Source organism: Lissotriton helveticus, chromosome 7 (assembly GCF_964261635.1).
Source record: "Lissotriton helveticus chromosome 7, aLisHel1.1, whole genome shotgun sequence".
NCBI classification, from domain to species: Eukaryota; Metazoa; Chordata; class Amphibia; order Caudata; family Salamandridae; genus Lissotriton; species Lissotriton helveticus.
Genome location: NC_136068.1, coordinates 1,154,890,527 through 1,154,908,094, shown reverse-complemented (window position 1 = coordinate 1,154,908,094; position 17,568 = coordinate 1,154,890,527). Strand labels below are relative to the sequence as shown.

At 43.8% G+C, this 17,568-nt stretch overlaps 1 protein-coding gene across 1 annotated transcript in view; it reads right to left on the bottom strand.

The window, feature by feature from the left end:
• The window catches only part of LOC144770057 (ATP-binding cassette sub-family A member 10-like), a 1,719,125-nt gene that overhangs the window by 33,139 nt on the left and 1,668,418 nt on the right, over window positions 1–17,568 (bottom strand). The window contains exon 37 of the mRNA XM_078654288.1: window positions 14,005–14,084. Within this exon, the coding sequence (XP_078510414.1) occupies window positions 14,005–14,084 (80 nt within the window). The remainder of the gene's footprint in view (window positions 1–14,004; window positions 14,085–17,568) is intronic.

The following is a 17,568-nucleotide window of genomic DNA, read 5'->3' as shown; positions in this document are numbered from 1 at the left end:
TAGTAAAGGGTAACACATTATATTATCTACCATATGCTTTAAGCCTACCTCAGAGTGGCAGGTATATGTGGCAGTTGAACTGGGCACAGCTAATAAATAGCGCAAGAAATTATTTTCACAGCTCTGTATACATTGTGCGTTAGTAAAGCCCCATATGCCGGCGCCGTAAGTGGCTGTAGAAACACATTTAGTTTTATAAATTGCAAGCAATTCAGGGACCGGTCGAGAACCCAATTGTCTTGACATGCTGACTAATGCCCCAGTAGCTTTTAAAAACATGGTTTTCCGGGCTAATATTGCAGCTGTTCAGGTACCATTCTGGTCAAAATGTATCCCTAAGTAGGCAAAAAAATGTACACACTCAATTTTTTTACCATTGATAAAGATACTATGTAGAAAAAGGAATAAGTTACAATTAGTAACTATATAAGAGACACAAGAAAAACATTAGACCGGTTAGTAACAGGAGACAGATAGTGATATTTAAGAGAGGGCACATGAAATAATACTCCACGCCAATCAACAAATATGGCAGACAACTACTTAGAGCCAGTAGGCATGAACGCTCATGTCATAAAATACCCAACCAAATTATCCAAGAATGCAGCCAAAAAAATCAAGCATAACCTATTGAGGAAAAACCCAGACACGCTGATCTCTGACCTCTCTTTTAGCACAGATAAAGGCATTATCGTGAATAACATGATATTCTTCACCAGAAGAACGGCTAAATGGCGCAATGCCATTACAAAACTGCTCAACATAAAAACTATAACCAATATCCTACATGGCACAAAACTTATGATCATATCCTCACCAAGATGCAGAGGGGACCTATGCATAACTATTTACGAGAACGGAATAGTGCTTATACAAGCAGCTAACAACAAATTAGAAAAATTCGACAACATGTTCTCAACCTTAAAAAGATGTTTAGAGAATTCAAGATCTCAACTAGACTTGACCTCACAAGAAGACACTCTAGACTCCTACGGCACTACCACCACAGACATCATACCAACTAGAGACCCTCAGGATCTACTACATTCTACACAACAAGGAGACTCAATCGGAACAGGAGGCACGCAATCTGGGAATGATACAGAAAGAACAGAAATGGCTACACGATATGCGAATAACAACCTGGAGATTTCTCAGAGGGAAGATTCGACGCCTCTCCCCAATGACGGGTTATCGCCGATGAGTACGCCACCCAATGAAAACCTGGAAATAACTGATATGGTAGATATCACCCCTTCCCTACCCCACTCTACTACAGCACAAAATACATCTAGAAACATACAAAATGTATATCCCCCAAACATGGAAGTAAGAGCACAAAACATAGATAGCGCACCCCACTTCTCAAATAGAGCCGGAGCAGACAACCGAACTAATGACAAAAAGAAAAGGTCTCTGATAAAGAGAACAAAGCTAAAACATGGGAACGCAAAATGTGAATCCCAAAATAAGCAGATGAGCGCCCTTAATACATCACCCCAGACTCTGAGAGAAATCAAAGAGCTTCAAACACAAATGGGCAACATACTAAGCACACTACAAGCGATGCAAAAGGAGCTTAAAAAACAGTGAGCACTCACACCAAGTCGAGCACATCCGAGAACTACTACTTAACTCCCAAAGAAAGAGCAATGAGACGGCCATGCCATTATCAAATAGGCAAAATGGACCTGATAGGAATCGTAATTACCTATCGGAAGAAGAAACCCTATCCTTACTATGAGCCTACGGACTGCGGTAGAGGGGAGGAAATTAGAACAGTCTAGATCGATGCTAATAGAACATCCAGACAGAATGAAAGGAAACCCAACCTTAACAACCTACAGCAAGTCCAGCTAATCACCGATTCACAGAATCTGAACCCAAGTAGCGCAGGGAAACCGTTGAAATGCCTACTGCTCAACTGTCGGTCCGCAGCAAAACATGCATCAAACTTAGCTGACCTCATGAGTAACCAGGAAATTGACGTAACAATCCTTACTGAAACATGGCTATTGGATTCCTCGTCCCCTTGCATGGATTTACTAGTGCCCCCTCAGTAAAACATTGTGAGACTTGATAGACTAAAAAAGACAGGAGGTGGTATAGCCTGCATTCACCGATTGGATATAGAAGTCATTCAAGTACAATTCGACCCACGCGAATCCTGTGAACACTCAGGTCTCAAGATAAGATCGGCAGACAATCAAAGTTGCAACCTGCATGCGCTTTACCACCCACCAGGAAATAATGTGACTTTCATTGACCAGCTAATGGAGATCATCACCACTAACTCCAACAATGACGCTAATGACATATTTCTAGGGGATTTTAAACTACACTGGAACAACAGCAATGACAAACAGGTTAACGCCCTCAAAGACTTTTTAGCGGAGCTAAACCTCACCCAAGCATGCACACAGCCAACACACTCGAAAGGAGCTACGTTAGACTGGTTAATCTCAAAAACCAAAAATACCTCAATCCTATCAAGTGAGCCATGCGACTGGTCAGATCACCATGCTATAACCTTCCTGATACCCACATTGAAAAAGAACAAGACCACACAACCTACCAGACACCAAAAGTGGATGCGGGACACTAAAGACTTGAATATGGAACTACTAGCAGATAGCTGTGAGAAGAACCTAAATCCACCCAATAACTTGCAGAATGTGAAGGATCTAACGGATCACTACACTACAACAGTAATGAATATAGTCAACGCCACCATGCCACTAAAATGAAAAGAGTCACAGAGAAGGTTAAAAATCCATGGTTCAATGGGACACTGAATGAAGACAGGCGGAAACTGAGACTTGCTGAAAGAAAATGGAGACAACACCCATCATCCCCCGAACTGAAATCCCTCAGAAAAATCAGAAACAAATACAACAAAAAGATCCTCAATCCCAAAAAGGAATTTTATAGATCAGAACTGGATAACGCCAAAAACAGACCACGGAAATCATTCGATATTTTAAAACAGTAATCCAATGAGTTGGCCAAATCTGCCCAAGAAACTAAAAAAACGCAACTAAGTTGTGAAGAATTCTCAACATTCTTCACCGACAAGGCTAACATGCTTGAAAGAGAGCTCAGGCGAGAAGCTGACAACCTTGACAACCAAACACCCTCAACGATCAATACCACCTCGGAAATTGCCCATAATACGGCAAAACACAAAGCACAATGGGATAACTTCAAACTACTTGACCAGAATACCATCGCCAAAACGCTATCAAATATCAAACCTAATAACCACTATAATGATCCACTCCCCTCAAAATGCCTCAAAGAAATCAGCCATATCATGATTCCAATATGGCCGAAAATACTAAACGCCTCTCTATCCCAAGGGATCCTTCCAGAATGCCTAAAAACAGGTGACGTCGTCCCCATCAACAAAAAATCTACAGTGGACCCAGCAGATCCTAATAACTTTCGCCCAGTGACCAACATTTCTCTACTTGCCAAACTAATACAGAAATGTGTGCAACATCAACTGAGTCAACACATCGCCAATTTCTCGCTACTGGACGACTGCCAGTCGGGATTCAGAACAGGACACAGCATGGAAACAGCGATCCTACATATTGTCGATGATGCAGTACAGGCCCTAGACCACAATCAAACAGGTCTACTTATCCTCCTTGACCTGGCATCTCCATTTGACACGGTAAATCATGAAAAATTACTGAACAGGCTCCATGACAGGATAAGATTGTCTGGAAATGTGCTAAAATGGTTTGAATCATTCCTTCAGAATAGAACGCAAAGATTCCTGGTCCACCAATCACTTTTACCATCATGCCCTAACTCAATTGGAGTCCCTCAAGGATCTACATTATCTCCATCACTGTTTAACCTGTACGTCAAACCTCTCACAGAAATTCTACCAAATTCCAAAATATCCTATCACATGTACGCGGATAACACGCAGATATACATCAAGATCGCGTCCCTGGAAGACATCAAGATAATGAATGAGGCTTCAAAAATGTCATTACAATGGTTAACTAAGAATCATTTGAAGCTAAATGCGCAAAAAACAGAATTCTTACTAATCTCACCACTAAAGAACCACACAGAAGTGAAGGAATGGGCCAAAATGATCACAGTGTTAAATTGCACCACTACCCTAGTTGACTCAGCAAAATCAATAGGAATCACGCTGGATGATAACCTAGACACGAAAGCCCACATCAAATCAATGGCAAAAAGCACCCGGTATCATTTGAACTACATTAGAAAAGTGAAACCATTCATCTCTAAGGTGGATCCCCCAGAACGCCTCCGCACGACTCATCCTGGACATCCCCCGACACAGCCACATCTCCGGACACCTGAGAGACCTGCACTGGCTCCCCGTCAGCAAGAGGATCAAGTTCAGACTCCTCACCCACGCACACAAGGCTCTCTACGACCTGGGCGCCAGGTACCTCAACAACCACCTGACCTTCTACGCTCCCACCCGCCAGCTACGATCGATCAGCCTCGCCCTCGCCGCCGTTCCACGCATCCGCAGAACCACCACCGGAGGAAGATCCTTCTCCTACCTGGCAGGCAAGAGATGGAACTCCCTCCCCATCCAACTCCGGCTGACCCAGGACCATCTTTCCTTCAGGAAGCAACTCAAGACCTGGCTTTTCGAGCAGTAGCGGACTCCTCTCCCCCAGCGCCTTGAGACCCCTCCGGGTGAGTAGCGCGCTATATAAATGTTATGCTTGATTGATTGATTGATCCCAAACTGGCAGTCCAATCACTAGTTATCTAGAGGATTGGATGTGGATGTACAACTTTAGCAGGACTACCAAAAATTTCAACAGCACCACTAAAAGCATGCCTCAATGCAGTTGCAAGACTTATCACCGGATCGAGGAAATTCTACCATATCTCTCCACACCTGAAAGCATTAAACTGGCTACCTTATGAAGCCAGAATTCAGCTAAAAATGGCATGCATTACTCACAAAGCGCTCCACTACAATACACCAAAATACCTTGCCCAGAAAATTGAATTATCTGGAGGAAACAGACCAGCCAGGAGTGCCAAGGAGCTGGTGATGAGACCACCCCTCTCCCGGAAGAAGAAAACATATGATAGAGCTTGCTCAGGAGCAGCCCCCAGAATCTGGAACTCACTTCCTCCAAACATTAGGAAAATTCCAAACACAGCAACCTTTAAGAGGGAAACTAAGATCTTCCTAATGAGTAAGTTCCTTCCATAGGCAAGACAGTCATCACTAGCACTGTGACATAGATGTAACCAAGACTGATAAACAAGAGAAAATCACCAGCTTTACTCGGAATATCCCCGGTCGGGACTACACTATTCCTGACCCCGGATTATTGGTTGTAGAATGCACAGGAAAAAGACATTTAAGAACTATCGCATACTGGAAATCCCAGTACACCTTATATTTAGTTGTATCCTAAATCTACCTCATGTCACTGAGTATATTTTTTTGTTAACCCTTTATTGTTGTTAACCCTCTTTGGCTGTATGCGTACCTACGTCATATCACTGTGAACTCGGTATACTATACAAGACTTGTCTCTAACCTACCTCATGTAATGTGAAGCGCTCTGATACCCAAGGGTCACGTTCGTGCTATAGGAAACTCTTTAAATAAATAAATAAATATGGTGCCACCATATAACTCCGCTCGCTCCCGCAAGGAAATCGCCAGACATGCATGTGTTGTCTTTGCAGGGAAAGCTGTGCTGATGGCTACAGGTCTCTCTCCTATGCAGCGCATGCGCGCTGTGTAGGCAAGACCTACAGATATCAAGTCCACCCACTTCACATTGCAATAACGTTTGAACAGTACTAACGATATTAATCTTGGTAAAAATGGGTGCCACCTGCCAGTGGTACCGTGAACAGCTTCCCGAAGCCCCAATCAAAATAACAATTATTGTCGGCAGGCTCGTCCAAGTACACTGTATTATTGCAACAGGTGGTGCCTTTACTTCAGCAGCAACCTCTTCAATTCACACTGAATGGAAGCGTCATACACCCAATAGATATTCAGGATCCCAGGGCTTTAATTAACAATTTATAAAGAGACCTCTTGGAAGGTTGTTTCAAATCCGAATTAGAAATGGCATTCAACACCATACTGCCCCTTGCACTTCTTCCAGGGGGACATTCTGCCGCCTAACCTGTGTGAGTGGGCACTGATTCACAGATAAGTCCGGCCAGACAAGCCTTGCGTTCTTCAGGCCTCCCATTCATTCAGCCTTCCTGAACACCACCGACAGTCTGCCCTGACTGCGCCTGCAGGCATGATCCTGTGCACTCAGGTGTGTGTATGTGTACTAGCCAGGTAAGTAAGGCTGTGCCTTTCCACCACAACACAGCCCGCAGTCACTGCCGCTAATCACATGAGAAGTATTAAAATACTCCTGTGCCGCATCCATCTGCTTAACCTCGACTGCGCAGCGTCCAGGCTCAGCACATTTGGGTAATTAAAGGCTTTGTACGAGCCAGTGAGGAAGCAGTGGCAACAGCAGGGCCCTTTCAGAGCAGACACCAGTGACAGAGAGGACATGGCCTGTACTGTACCTACAACGGTGAATCAAACATATTAGCGTTGAAATGCTCAAGACCCCACCTACCTACAATCCACGTCACACTCTTCGGAGACTGACAGCTCTCACTAATTACCTTACAGGCTCTTCACTCCATGCTGTCGCAGCCACAAATGTAATCCAATGTTTAATTTGCATCAGTCTAAATAACAGGGGTTACAAGATTGTGAGGGGGTGGGGGTTTTGGGGAGGGAGATGAGGTGTTCCGGGGGAGCAGAGCCCGAATAGGCAAACCCCGCTAATCCAAAAGCTCCAGCTGGACGTATAGACTAATCTGGAGGCGTGTGCTCCTCTACAACTGCTGTGTCATCCTGTAAGGGAAGGGCGTCTATGGTGAACTTCATTTCACCTTTCGAAACAGACTAAACTAGCAAACCTAGTTCTACACAAACCAACAAAAAGCATTCTGTAAAAATGGGAATGATGCCTCAGGAAACAACTCAAAACTGTCTTGCTTGTAATCAAGTTCAAACAAACCCACTGCCATGATGTGTATATAAGCTCAGCAGTATTGTTTACAAAACAATGAAATAAACAACTTCAGCACAATGTTTCCTTTTTAGAATGCGTTTGAATAGTGTTTGTTTTCGGAATCGGATGCACACACTTCGGCAGTGAACCTGACCAGAAAAACAAGCATGCGCCCCTCGCACTGAAAGAAGGCAGCAGGCGGAGGGGAGAGAGAAGGGGGCATGCGCCGGGTTCCCTTGTGGGAGCGAGCAGGAACCATCTGTTTGTAATTAACAGATGGTTTCAAAGCTCGCTCCCGCAAGGGAATCGCCAAACGTGCACACGTTGCCATGCACAGCAATGCAATGCAATGTGTGCACGTTTTTGGCAGCAAACCTGAAGCGATTTGTAAAGGTCTTTTCCTACGCAGCGCATGAGCACTGCATAGGCGAGACCTAAAAAACAAAGGCCACACTATTTGGTTTAACCTGTTCCATGACGTCACAGTAGGCGTGTTCGGAGGACGGCCAGGGGCTGTCCGAACCCCGCCCACTGAATAAATCACCCGCACCACGGTGGAATATGCTCCACGGTCAACGGGTTGATCGTTTTAGTATTGTGTGCCTAGAAAAATCACTCAAGCACTAGGGCATTTGAAACTAACTTGATACAAAGGTAGGCTGCTAGCATAAACTTGAAATGAAGGGCCTTAAGGGGTGATGTGTTTAACTAGGTCGCTTCCACTCTAACAAAGGCGCTGCAAGTGTTTTGTAAATATTATCATAAACACTGTATAATATGGTAATGTGGCTATTAGTGTCAAAGCCTCCATGTTAAACAACAGTAGCTATTATAGCACCCAGCATAATGTGCTGCATGGCTATATACTTCTAAGGTCCCAAAGGCGAGACCGATTGCTTTGCAAATGCTTGTTGTCATTCCTGGGAGTATGGCATCTACTGATGTTTGCGCATGGATGCTGGGCCATTTAAGATGTATAACATACATGCTCAAAATTTCTTATCGTACCAATATTGGGGGTCCAACAGGTTGTATTTTAACAGGGGAATAACATAATTTGTCCAGAATCTTGTCAAGAAAAACAAACAAACATAGTGGCTCGTAATTTAAATAGCCAGCGTACAAGAATTACAAAGTTAGCATGATAGTAGCATTGCAGCTCCTCTTTCTCTTTAACCAGTCCAAGTTTCTTGATACCTGTGCGGGGGATAGCTTGTTCCAAATGAATAAACAAATCAAATCTTCTGTTTCCTTAAAAATCATTTCAATTATGCCGATCGGGAGCACGGAGTGCTGGTAGGCAACAGGAGACCGCATCTTCATTTTATTCAATTCAGTTCTGTGGAAATGGGCAAATGACTCCAGCTACTGAAGAGTAAGCACATTTACAGCTAATGGACAGATATTTAACCAATAGACATCATCTAATTTTTTTGAAAACCAGTATCCCAAATACCTCTTGGGACTGTATTATAGTAGGGAGTCAGTTTCCAGAGAAGATTCCCTGGTGCGGAATTAAATAAAAGGAACTCATTTGTTAGTTCTGCATCCCCCTAATACAGCAAAGTTGTCAATTGTTTTAAATAACACTTCAATTGATTGAACCTTTGGGGATGTTTAAAACACGATGTAGTCTGCAAAAAGCTTGCGTTTCTGGGCACATGGAGCTAATGGCTCTGTCTCAAACGAGGCTCTAATGGCTATTGCCCGTGGCTCAATGTAGAGATGACCCGTGTCTAGTACCCCTGGAAATTTGGAATCTGTCAGAACTTTTCTCATTAATTATAAGTGAGGAGTTAGCGCCTTTATTTAGATGATTTAAGTTATTTATCAACTGAGCTGGAGGGCCCGCTTTTAATAATACTGTGAACAAAAAAGACCAGCTGGCCACATCAAAAGTTTTTTCACATCTATGAAAAGTATCTATAAAAATGAAAGCAGCTGTGACTTTGTTACTGACTTTATTAGTCAAAATATGACCTAGACTAAAAAATAGAGCTGTCACCCGGGCATAAAACCGTTTTGATCCCTATGAATAATTTGAGGTAAGATTTTATAATTGATGATAATTGTTATAGGCCAATTTAAGTTGAAGTTAGCAGGATCCATCCCTTGCTTTAAACAACAAGCAATATTCCCTCTAAAAAAAGATGGGGGTTATGCTATGTCCTGATAAGATATGGTTGAAGAGGTGTATCATCGATGCCTTCAACTGCTCTACAAAGGTCTGATACCATTCAGAGGGAAATCCATCATTACCAGCGAGATTTCCCCTAGATAGGTGCTTAATGATCCCAGCTAGTATTCCCTGTGTAGCTAGACTGACTAGGCCTGACAAATTTGTAGTATTGATGTAGGCTGGACAACAGGTTAGTTTGTAGATCAGGTTTATTCAGCTTAGGAGAAGCACAGCGACAGGGAGCAGACAAAGCTATCAACTGCCAGAAGGCAACATTCTACTACAAAGCCATAGAACATACAGGCAGAGAGATTCTAACTACAGGTGCCAGGGAGGCACAATACAGAGAATACTACATTATCCTCCTTTCTGTAAAACAAAAGAAGAAGAATTCAAACTTGGAGAAGGTGGGAAAAAGAGAAAGGAAAAGAAGAGAAGAAAAAAAAGAAAAGAAAAGAATAGGATGGAAAGTAAGGGGAAAAGGAAAATACAACTGGCAGAGAAGGAGAAAGACAGAAGCAAAAGGTTATCTGAACCTGGCATGAGTCCTACACACTCTTAGACTCCTGCGAGGTCCAGGTACAGAAACATCAACAACATTTCTGCCATTTTCATTAATAGCAACAGAACTGAAACGTTTGTTATTTGAAACAGAGCTGGGATTGGGCTGAGAAACACCAGTGAAAGCATCATCACCACTAACTTTAACAACTTTACAGACGTTCCACCAATCCTTATTGTTCACACGTACAGCATTTCCACAGATCTTATCAACTACAAGTGGCTGAGAGAATTTGCTCCTACCCTTAGTGACATGAACAGGATTTTTGATCCGAACAACATCACCAGCACAAATGTCATGGGCAGCAGATCTCTTCCGTTCATCAAAATAGGTTTTCTGTTTCTTTTGAGCTTCAGAAACATTGTCTCTGACAAAATCATCAATACCATCCATAACATTCATTTTTACCCACTTTGACATCCAACTCGGACAAATTTTGGTAGAAGGTTTCCTACCCCTGAGGAGTTCAAAAGGGGAAACCCCAGTAGAAGAATGAGCAGTAGTACGATAAAACCATAGCATGGAACGCACAGCATTCTCAACCACACACTTGCTGGCAATGGCCCACTGAACACAGTTGTTGAGAACGCGGTTCATCCTCTCAACGAGGCCATTGGCCTGAGGGTGGTAAAGAGAACTTTTCTTATGTGTCACACCTCCTTGTTTAAGGAAAGACTCAAATTCACAACTGACAAACTGGGCACCATTGTCAGTCATGACAACTGAAGGAAACCCCTCTCTCAGGAAGACATCTTTCAAAAATCCCATCCTCGTCGCCAACAAATTTGTAGTATTGATTTAGGCTAGACAACAGGTTAGTTTGTAGATCAGGTTTATTCAGCTTAGGAGAAGCACAGCGACAGGGAGCAGACAAAGCTATCAACTGCCAGAAGGCAACATTCTACTACAAAGCCATAGAACATACAGGCAGAGAGATTCTAACTACAGGTGCCAGGGAGGCACAATACAGAGAATACTACAACTACTCCCACCAATGTTCTTGGAAGGGGCCATTTCTTTAGGTACTCAACCATAGCTGAGCCTGGAGGTTCGATTGTTTAGGTGTAAAAGTTCTCAAAGGAAGAGCACATTTTTTCTCTCGTCACTGCTTCTTAGCAACCAGGGCTGTTGCACACACTGCCTGGTTTACATTCAGGTCTTTTAATTAAAAAAAATGTTCTTGGAACATAGAAGCGGCTCTGTTGTCCTGATTCTGGGAAGCCAGGGACAATGACTGACCCTCTCCTCCAGTAGTCCCAGGGTTTATCGTAAGAGGGGGTGCCTCTATTTGACTTGATGCCACATTTTTTGTGGCTGAAGATATTCAAATGAGAAGAACTGGTCCAGGGCTAGGCATTATTTAAGGGCCAGCATTCACGGAGGAACGTCACCCATGCTCCTCACACACTATGATTGCCACTTTAGACGTTTGGCTCTGGATGTAACCTTCACTCTCGTTGTCCTTGTGTTTCAATCTCCCTTCAGTTAAGGGGGGATAGATATTGGAAATTGGGTAACTCTTGCTTATAGAGTCAACACCTTCACTATATTATCCGAGGGACAGAGCTGTGAAGAGCCTTATGGTACTGTAATAACTTCTTGCTTGACTTGCAGAAAGCAATCTGATTGTGCAAGATTATCTTTTGATACCCTAATATTCCCCTGGTTAGATTCATGCCATACCCTTTGGGCAAAATGTCAGGTCGCCCCTTCGGGGGCTTGTCTCTTGTCTCCCTGGAACATAGTGTCATACTTGGGGAGCCTAAATATGGGTGACCTGACCTGCTGCTGAGGCTCAAAGACATTTTGCACCTGGGTTCAGAAGTCTCTAAGGCATGTAAGGCCTCAGAAAGTAGATTAGGGTTCCTCATTCCCTGATGTGGGGGTGAGGGGTTGAATCCATAAGCTTCTGTAGGACCTCATGAGTGTCAAGAGTCAAAACGAGGATCACCGCCACCCGAAGCGGTCCTGAGAGGGGGGTCACATACTGATGCAAGATAGCAGAGTTTAGCACTGCGGGATGTGGTGGTGTCTACCACTTGCACCCCCTGTTCACTTTTTTTGAGGCCATCCTTATAAGATCTAGGACCCCAGAGCCAACCACTTTCCTAACCAACTGGAAAAAGCACCTGAGATACTGGTACAGAGAAACAGAAATTCCAGGTAATCTGTGAAGTCCGCATACCAGGTCACGCCAGGTAGGAAGTGGGAGTTAAAGGGGCAATAAGCACAATAAACTCCGGCTCAGATGTGGAGCTGAGTCCTTGTTTCCTATTAGAGGACATACTGGCTGCTCCACAGTGGCCCACAATATAAGAAAGTCTACTTTTGTAAATTATGGCTAGTACATTGGTAGTTTTTAATGAATGCGTTGAGTACTTAGTTTAATAGCTGTAATCTTGTCGAAGACAGCACTGTCAATCAATCAATCAATCAGGGGTTTATAGAGCGAACTACTCACCTGTGAGGGCCTCAAGGCGCTGGGGGGGGGGAAGGGCGGTGTCTCCGGATCAATTGAAGAGCCAGGTCTTGAGGTCCTTCCTGAACCTGTGCAGGGTCAGGGAGCGTCTGATATCCAGAGGGAGTGTGTTGCAGGTTTTGGCTGTAATGTGAAAGAAGGCTCTCCCACCGGTCCTCTTTCTGCGGATGTGGGGGACCGCTGCCAGGGCGGATACTCCCTCGTTGAGGTATTTGGGTCCGATGTTGTGGAGGGATTTGTAGGCGTGGGTGAGGAGTTTGAAAGTGACCCTCTTCCCGAAGGGGAGCAAGTGAAGGCCTCGTAGGTGTTGGGTCATGTGCTCCCGGCGCGGTGTTCCAAGGATGAGTCTGGCTGTGGCATTCTGGATGGTCTGGAGTCTGTGCATGAGAGTTTTGTTGACTCTGTCATAAAGGGCATTGCCATAGTCTAGTCTGCTAGTGATGAGTGCGTAGGTGACGGTTCTTCTGCAGTCGGGGGGGATCCACTTGAAAGTCTTACGGAGGATTCGCAGGCAGTTGAAACTAGCGGATGTGATGGCGTTGATGTGGCAGTTCATGGAGAGGGAGGAGTCAAGGATGATGCTGAGGTTCCGAGCATGGTCTGTGGGGGTGGCTGGGCTTCCTAGGGCAGAGGGCCACCAGGTGTTGTCCCAGGTGGAGGTGCAGGGGTGGAGGATGAGGACCTCGTTCTTTTCTGAGTTTAGCTTCAGGCAGCTGTTGTTCATCCAGGCTGCCACATTCTTCATGCCCTCCTGGAAACAGAGTCTGGTGTCTTCTGGATTTTTTGTGAGCGAGAGGATGAGCTGGGTGTCGTCGGCATAGCATACAATGCTGAGCCCATGATGTCTGACAATACCCGCGAGGTGGGCCATGTAGATGTTGAAGAGCGTGGGGCTTAGTGAAGATCCCTTGGGGACTCCGCAGTTGATTTCCGTGGGCTCGGAACGGAAGGGGGGGGGAGTTGGATCCTCTGGGTTCTGCCGGAGAGGAAGGATTGGATCCATTCAAGGGTGGTTCCTTGAATTCCTGCGTCATGTAGTCTGGCTGCAAGGGTGCGATGTGACACAGTGTCAAAAGCTGCCGAGAGGTCAAGGAGGATGAGGGCTGCGGTGTGTCCCTGGTCGAGCAGCAAGCGGATGTCGTCAGTGGCGGTGAGGAGGGCGGTCTTGGTGCTGTGGTTGCTGCGGAATCCAGACTGGGAGGCGTCCATGATGGAGTTTCCTTCCAGGAAGGTGGTCAGCTGGGTGTTCACTAGTCTCTCTGTGAATTTGGCTGCAAAGGGGAGGAGAGAGATGGGCCGGTAGTTCTTCAGGTCCGTTGGGTTGGCCGATGGCTTCTTGAGGAGTGGTTTAACCTCTGCTCACTTCCAGTCGTCATGTGGCCTTAAAAAGAAGTTCTCTCGATCCACGGCCGTTACATTACATTGTCCAATTCCAATGACTGTTAAGAAAAAATTGCTCATCAACCAATGCCGAAAGCTAAAGCCAAGACTAGTTCTGCAATCAGTAGGGAAGCTCCCTGTTTATGTAACCACCATCTATTTTTCTCATACTTATTAATCAGTTATTAAATTTGCCCCACTGACTCTCATCTGGGAAGACGTCTCTATTTAGATCCAGACACTCCTTACATTATTAGTCTTAGTTCAGTTATTTAGCTGTTCAAGAATACTCAATTATTGATATACGACAACTAGACAATGTGAAATTTTATCTTACCTTCCTCCAAAGCAGAAAAAGCTTGTGATAGGGACTTGACATTATCCATTGGTATTTTGTATGATAACAAGGATGAAAACCTTAATCAGAGAGAAAAAAACACACTGTCAGCAGCAGTCTTTATTTTATGAAGTTTAATTACAAAAAAAGGATTTAAGCATTTAGTGGGAGAAAAAAACAAACACAAGCCCCACATAAATTTAAATAACATGCTAAAAATTTGGGAGACGTATCAGAATAGAAGGTTTAAATCCTAATAGATCCAACTTGAGAAACATTGCATCGTGACTTTGAATCTTGATAATCTTAGAATGTATTGACATGAGGTCTGCAGTACATTTTGTCTCCAAAAATAAGGAGCCCTATAGTAAAAATTAGCTCTTTGTGGCACTCAGCTATTTCAAAAGAAGCTATGACAGGCGACATACCTGCCACGGAGCCTGATTGGGAGGACTAGAACATTTTGGTGCATCCATCGTCGCTGCCGGGGCCGGGACTGCGAGACCCAGGGTGCATAGCGCATTACCAACACAGCGCACCTGGTGTCTCTTCCTGCCCCCAGCTCCCGTGTGGCTATTTACGGTTCGTGGCCCCCGCTTCGCGGGAGCCGCTCGCAGCCGTTGCTGTTGGATAGTGAATACTGGGCTCCCATCTTTACTGCCTTGCCTGATTGCTCATACCTGCCACGGAGCCTGATTGGGAGGACTAGAACATTTTGGTGCATCCATCGTCGCTGCCGGGGCCGGGACTGCGAGACCCAGGGTGCATAGCGCTTTACCAACACAGCGCACCTGGTGTCTCTTCCCGCCCCCAGGTGCCACATATAACCACGCCCTCTCTCACGCATCGCGGGACGCGCGCGGGACTCAGCCCGGGGCTAAGCCCGGGCAAAGGGCGGGCCCTCTGAGGCCCTCCAAGGCTGGAGTAGGCTGGGCTGGGCCCACCCTCCTTAGTGCATTTTCTGTAATATTAATTTGTTTGGTATATGAAAAAATGTATTTCTACAGCCTTTATGCCACAGAGACGTCCTTGAATTAAGCTGTGTTTTGTAACCCCCTTGTTTTATTGTAGCTAGGGTTTCTCAATTTGGGGTACGGCCATTGTGCTATTTATTTTTGTCTGGTTTCTAACATCACTGGTTCTAGGTGCTCCTAGTGGTGATCTATATGTTCTAAAATGACAGCAAAAAAATTAAGATCTGGACGTGTATTAGTGGGTTGGACTTGCTCTAAGACAAAATCAAACCCTCTACGAAATAAAGATACCTCCGTTTTACAGCTAAAGGGAAAATGTCAATTATACAGTTTATGGGAAAGGGGAAAGGACAAGGTTCAGACGGGGGGTTTAAAGCCAGAAGAAACTAATGGTAATGGTATAGAGGAAGGTAACCCTAAAATTAAAGGATATAGCAATCAGGTTGATGCTATTGCTTTGGTACATTCAGAAAAGAAATTTGTCTCCAAAATAGAGTTGGGTGGTTCTTTAGATCCTCCTAACCTACAGAGGCAATTAAAGCATGTTTCTGGGGTTTTAAGCAAAAATAACATTGTGCCTCCTCATGGTGTCACTACCAAATCTACTGAGGTGCCAGTGCATAATTCCCCTTCTTTCCCAGAGGAAGGCTTAAATGTCTCCCCTGGTTTGTCTCCTCCTTTGGTTACTACTGGTAATGATTTCACCCTACCTGATATAGTTACAGAGCTCCATAAGAGACAAACTGACTCTGAACTCAACTTAGTTTTAGATCAAACCAACATTCAAAATGTAGTAGCAACCCCAGGCCTGCAACTATATAGCAGTACTCCCTCGAATAAATCACAATTTTCCATATCCCAGGTAAATTTTTCATCAAGTCCTACTTTCAATATGATTGACACTCATCCCAATTCCCCCACTAGGCCCGATAATCAAATCTCCGACTCTTTAATCTCTTTAGAACATCTACTATCTTTTATCTTACTACTATTAGAAAAATTTGTTGGGGGCTCAGACTGTGTGTTAGAAACGGTAACGCAGATACTTAGGGTATTATTAAATAGTAAACAGGGGATCGATTCTAGTTTACACCATGGGCCATCCTTTCTAGATGCGAAATCAAGTAAAGATAAGAAGTCTGAAAACGAGTCTGAAAGCGTCATACAAGCCTTAGATTTAGTCCAAAATGAACAAGATAAGAATTCCCAACATATCGATGGAAAGAAAGTAGCTGTTATCTCGGGGAATACCCCGGTAGTTATATTAAAAGCAGCTGCAGCTCACTGCATCTCCGAAGTTGACCAAGAAATAGAAATCCTGTCTGACCCTGAAAAAAGGCTAGATAAGGAACTATTTCCTATATTTAAATCACATATAAACGAAGAGAAAGAGGATACTTTGGACCCCTCAAATGAAGGAAAAAAGGCAGTAATAGGAATACAAGAAAAGCATAGAGGGAAAAAGAGGAAACCGATTCGTAGATTCGCAAACAAAAGACAGAGGAAAATTAATTTTGATGATAATTTAGATACTTACATTGTAAAAAACCTCCCCCAAGATTCTTTGCTTAACTTATCTCAAGATCTAATTGGGCAAATAAAATCTGACCAAGTAACTACTGAATCAATGGGGCTGTCTAACAGCTACCGATCTGTCGAACAGATAAATCCATCCAATACCTTATTACCAGCTCTTAATCCTTTAGCTAAGCCTTTTTCTGACATGATTGAAACTGAAAGGGTTTCTAAACGGTTAAATGCAGCTCCTGAAAAGGAAAGTGTAGATACCGTTTTTCTAGATTTTATTCCATTGTTTGATACGGATCTTATCATAAACAGATCTGTACTCCTCAATTGCTTTCGGGGGATTGAAAGTTTAAAATTGATTCAAACTAACGATATAGATGCAGTTTCTATCTTGAAATCTGAGGTTGGGAAGATAGCAAGGGTTAGATTTTACTCTAAACTTGTAGTAAACCATATTAACAATGGTCTGAAGGACTACAAAGTAGGGGGATTGATGTTATTCCTTTCTTTGTGGTACCTCGCAACGAAAGTCTTATAAATTTGCCTCCACTCCCTGTTGTAACTTTAGGCAATACAGACTGGTCCTCAAAAATTGATGAATTAAAAATTTGTATCTCGAAAAACGAAAGGTATGTGATTTACAAAAAACCCCTTCCTTGTCAACCAAATTTGGTAGAAGAAAGTCTTAAATGGAATTGGTTGCCTGGCTTTTTGTCAAGTAAATCTACCCTTATTCCTAAACCGTATTCCTATCTTTAACACTGATTTAAAAATAATTTCATGGAATACGGCTGGAATAAAAAACAGTCCCGAAAAATTACTATACTTGCATACACTAGAAGCTGACGTGATTTGTCTCCAGGAGACTTGGGTTGATGAGAAATTTTTTTGTGGTAAAGGACTATTATGTGTTGGACGGCAGTGCCATTCCCTCTAGGAGAGGCCATGCCAAGGGCGGAGTAGCTTGTTTACTCTCCAATAAGATAAGATGGAACTTTGTCCATTATTTAGACTCTAATAATTTGTTTCAGGCAATAACATTGTCAAATCTTGTTAATGATGA